Source organism: Empidonax traillii, unplaced genomic scaffold, assembly GCF_003031625.1.
Source record: "Empidonax traillii isolate 1590-97213 ecotype Southwest subspecies unplaced genomic scaffold, ASM303162v1 scaffold1002:size361594, whole genome shotgun sequence".
Taxonomy (NCBI): domain Eukaryota; kingdom Metazoa; phylum Chordata; class Aves; order Passeriformes; family Tyrannidae; genus Empidonax; species Empidonax traillii.
This window is the reverse complement of record NW_020956195.1, coordinates 209,652-214,064: the sequence shown is the minus strand read 5'-3', so window position 1 is coordinate 214,064 and position 4,413 is coordinate 209,652. Positions and strand designations below refer to the sequence as shown.

Below are 4,413 nucleotides of genomic sequence, written 5' to 3'. Positions count from 1 at the left end.
TTCTTCGAGAAAGTTTTTCAACTCCAAGGCAGAAATACATCAAAGAAGACTATGTGAGAGAGACAACATTAACTCATTTATTACAGGCCAAAACCAAGCACAGCTGAAGAGAACAACTTTTTCCTTGAATTGCCATGTGCCTTTTGAAAGACTTTTTGCCTGCAGTTTTATTTTACACCAGTCTAGTGAATTGTGCAAAGAGAAAGATAACTTCAGTCTTCTGCATGCACCTATACAAGCTCTTCCCCCTCCAACACAGACCTCAGACCACTGAGCACAGGGGTATGGAAACACTCTTTGGCCCAACATATACTCCAAGACCTGCCTCAGCACTTAGAAACGCTTCCTCCCTCCGTAGAAAGCAATTAGGATTGCATACAGGTATGAATATATATGAATATCTTCTCTGTATTTAATTTATAGACACACCAATCACATGGTCCTCACTACAGCAGCCGAAAGAGCCCAATATCTAATTCAGCCTCCACCCTTTCAGTGCCCATGCTTTGTTAACAGGGCATGTCCTTGATTATTAGGCAAACAAGAGCACAAGAAAACAAACCCAAAGAGATATTCACATCTCTAGCCATCAGAAAAACATCTTTGTTTTGTTTTTTTCCAAGTATGAAAACAGCAAGTCAGTCTCACTACTGTAACTCAGCCCACAGAACTGCTGCAGGCAGTGCAGTATTAACAATTTACATTATAACCTTTTTTTTTCCTCCAGAAGAATGACAATTAACCAAAGGGCCGATGTTCAGATTTTGTTTTCAACATCCAGAAGCCAGTAATCTAGAGGACAAATTTATTACGAGTGCCTGCCTTCCTTAGCAACTAAGATGTTTCTCCCGCAAGCTTAGAGCTCACCTAAGAAGTTGGGATAAAGATGATCTATGTTGTCCACCACATAGTTGCATTTGGGACACCTGTTGTTGTCCTCCAAGCTCTGGTGAATGCATTTGTAGCTGTTTAAAAACACAAATAACAAGAAACAAAAGTGAGCAAACACGAAGGAAAAACATAACAGGAGGTAAATAACACCAACTTTAGATAATGTGTACTGTTTGTGTTGCCAGCTCAGCTGTGCTGCCAAGAACCTACAGAGTCAAAATATTAACTCAGAGTGTGCTACAGCAGAAAGACACCAAAGTTTCCTGGCAGGGCTTACAAAAGGTAGTCAAGTACTTCACTCGTATTTCCCTGAGGATTGTGGCAACATGGATACTTCAGCCACAAGTCCATCTCAAATTCAGGCCCCTCTTCCACAGGCAGCGCTAACAAACAGACTCATTATTCGGAAACAACTCTTCCAGACTGGCCAAATACTTAGAAAGCAACATTAAAAGCATTTTAGGTAACTGAGCAGAGGAAACATCTTCACCAACTGGCTGCTCTTCTCACTAGCAGTGACTTCAGAGGTGTTCTCTGTTGAGCTATTTGAGAGACAGAGGAATGAGAACAGGTTTAAAAACTTGCTGATAAGAGACATCAGGTGACAGCTTTGCTCCATTCCTTCTAAATAACAATATTTGAATGTTTCTCATCTGGGACCCCCAAAAAGTTACAGATCACAGGGATAAAGTGTTACCACAGAGGTCACAAAATCAGCTGTTACCTTACTCGTTGCAGGTTAAAACTTACTACTTTGTAAGGTTTATTTCTACTTAGACACCATAACAGTATAACATAGATGGGACATTAAAACATCGTGGTTCAACACTGATACCAATCCCTAGTGGTGAGGAGGAGCAGCAGGTAGTTCCACACCTGCCCCTGGAGGGTTTTTGCACTTCTCCATGAAACGTTTGCTCCTCATGGCAGCCAGAGACAACACACTGAAAAATAAGTGGAGCCAGGCCAATTCAATACAACCTTCAGCAAAGCCTGAAGCACATTCCCTCTTAGAAAGTTGAAAATAACAACCTACAAGCCACTTCAAACTGTGTATGGTCTTGCACAAAGGCAAGGAGGACCTGCCAACATCATTCTCAGCACTCTTCAGAGGTGAGACCACGGGAGGTCAGTTGACAAACTGTTCTGACTCTGGGTACTGGATGTTGCCAGCAGTTTATGATTATTTCATTTCTTTACAGAGTAAATGGCACAACATTTTGAGGTTTGAACACTTAAGACTTTTTTTAATCTAATAAGTACCTATCTTTTAAAATTTCATGTCAACCTTTCTTCAGTGCAGAGAGAGAAGACAGAAGAGAAGGAAATTCAGAAGGAAAGAGGTTCACAGCAACATCCATCTGCACGTGCTGTAAGAGATGGACACTTTGTGCAATACACAGAAACCAAATCTTACCAGAAGCTGTGTCCACATTTCGTCATGTAGGCTTCTTCAATCATATCAAAACAGATGGGGCTGAAAATAAAACCAAACAAAAATCACAAAGATGTCTTTTTACGTTAAAAAAGGAAGGAAAGTCTTATTATTTCAAAGCAGCCTCCTAATTATGCCTAGGTAATATTTTCTATATGCAAAATGAAAGGCCACACAAGTGCAACAGCAACCAGGCAGTATAAAGATCAAAAGGGCAACCAGCAGTTCTTTGAACTCTGAATAATACTGCAGTTTGCTACAATTAGAAATCAGGTAAATAAATGTTCACTCCTGAAGCTTTTAAGAGTTGCAAACTTCCCAAACAGAGCCACAGTACATCCAACAAGCAAGGTTGCAAAAGAAGTTTCTAACCATCTGTACTAGGTCTCAAACAAACCTAAAAAGCCCCGACTGTTCATGAACAGACACAATGTACTTAATAAATGACACCCAAATTAGTTTCTCCTTCCTTTTTTCAGCCAATAGCTATCTATAATTTAAAGAAGTGACGCAAAGAGACAGAGCAGATCAGAAATAGCAGTGATGTCATGAGAACAAGGACTAATGATGGGGCAAAGAAGGTGCAGAGGAGGGAGTTCCCCTGCAGAGCACTGCCAGGGTGAGGCTGCAGGATGAGACCAACAGGCAAGCAGGTGATACAGGGTCAAAGGAGAAGATGGGAAAGGCAGAACGACTCAGTCACCAAAGCACAGCCACTCTCCGGGAGGGATCACCAAGAACCAAGCAGGGAGATGAAGAGAAGGATGCGCAACCAAGCAGTGCTCCACAGGAACCTCAGCACAACAAGAGAGACAGCAAATTCAGGAGATGGATAGTGGAAGAAAAGTGGCTTATTAAGTGGCTGTGACATGGTTGAAAGGAAAATGAAACAAATAAAAGCAGAGGAGCGCGGCATCCTAATTCCAGTGACTCCTCCGGCTGTTCTCCCTGACGGCTGGAGAGAGACGCTGTCACGCATCCTCATCTCCAGGTCTCGGCCAGCCGTCCAGCGAGGTGCCGTGGACAGAAACGCACACAACACGTGGATTCGTTGTGTCCCAAGCTTTACCTTGCTTTCAAGCCATTACAGAGATACAAAGAATCTCCTCTCACTCCCACAGGTCCACACCAATCTCGGTTCAGAGAGGTTTTCACCAGCATTTCCTCCTCCCACGTTCTGCCAACAAGGCAGTTCCCACCGAACGAGCTGTTAATAAACTGTTAACAACTCCCGCAAAGCACGAATCTTTTTGCATCCAAAATAAAAAGCCCAGCTCAGACTGACTAAGCCATGCTTATTTCTCAAGCACTCAGCTTCCCCACTTGTTACCCTATTAGGAAACAAATATTACAAAACTAGGAGGAAGGAAACACCTCTTAAATACTTATTAAGCCCATAGAGGGGACGCTGTGACGCCCACCAATGCAACCCCCCTCTGAATCACCAAGTTGGAAAATACCTATGCTCTGAAGGGTTTGTCCAGATAGTCCATCAAATCACCTGTTGGGTAAAGGCAAACGAATCAAGCCAGGATACCACCCTCTATACCAAAAAACAAGCCTCAAAAATAATTAACACACACCTGTCCCTCTTCCACCTTCACAGAACCTTTTCTGCACATCACTTGTCTTGTCAGGAGTTCACATCACTGTTTCCAAGTTAGAAGCTATTTAGTTTCAAGGCACTGTTTAGTCAGCATAAATTATGACCAAATTTAGCCAACCAGGGTGGATTAACAGGAAGAGAATTAGGCATCTTTGTATTCTGTTAGCTGGCCTTCAAAAGAGAAAGTCAAAGGCTTATGGTTATATGAGTGTCTCAGGGTGGTTTCTCCCCACCGGTGATGAACTGCTTAACTTCTTCACCTTCTTCTAGCCATGCTGTATAACTTATGTGTACATTATGTGTCATGCTAGAAAACGGTATTCCCCACAGGGCCAGATGTGTCCCTTCCACCACACTCTTCATGTCCTGCAGTAATTAACAAGGCTCTAATGCTCCTTTTGTCTGCAGCAGAACATCACAAATTAGAGCTAAAATAGGAAGATTACCTCCTAACATGACAGTCACCCAAGATCACTGTTCC

The 4,413-nt window shown here is 42.5% G+C and overlaps 1 protein-coding gene across 2 annotated transcripts in view; it reads right to left on the bottom strand.

The window, feature by feature from the left end:
- Positions 1-4,413, bottom strand: part of COP1 (COP1 E3 ubiquitin ligase) — a 122,961-nt gene that overhangs the window by 118,108 nt on the left and 440 nt on the right. The window contains exons 1-3 of one of the 2 annotated variants that reach the window (XM_027903968.1): positions 3,396-3,499; positions 2,309-2,368; positions 868-965 (exon numbers count right to left, since the gene is read on the bottom strand). In XM_027903968.1, coding sequence (XP_027759769.1) covers positions 868-965; positions 2,309-2,368; positions 3,396-3,487 — 250 coding nt within the window. In that variant the 5' untranslated portion in view covers positions 3,488-3,499. Of the gene's footprint in view, positions 1-867; positions 966-2,308; positions 2,369-3,395; positions 3,500-4,413 lie in introns of those variants that run through there. The other variant, XM_027903970.1, reaches the window with a different exon arrangement.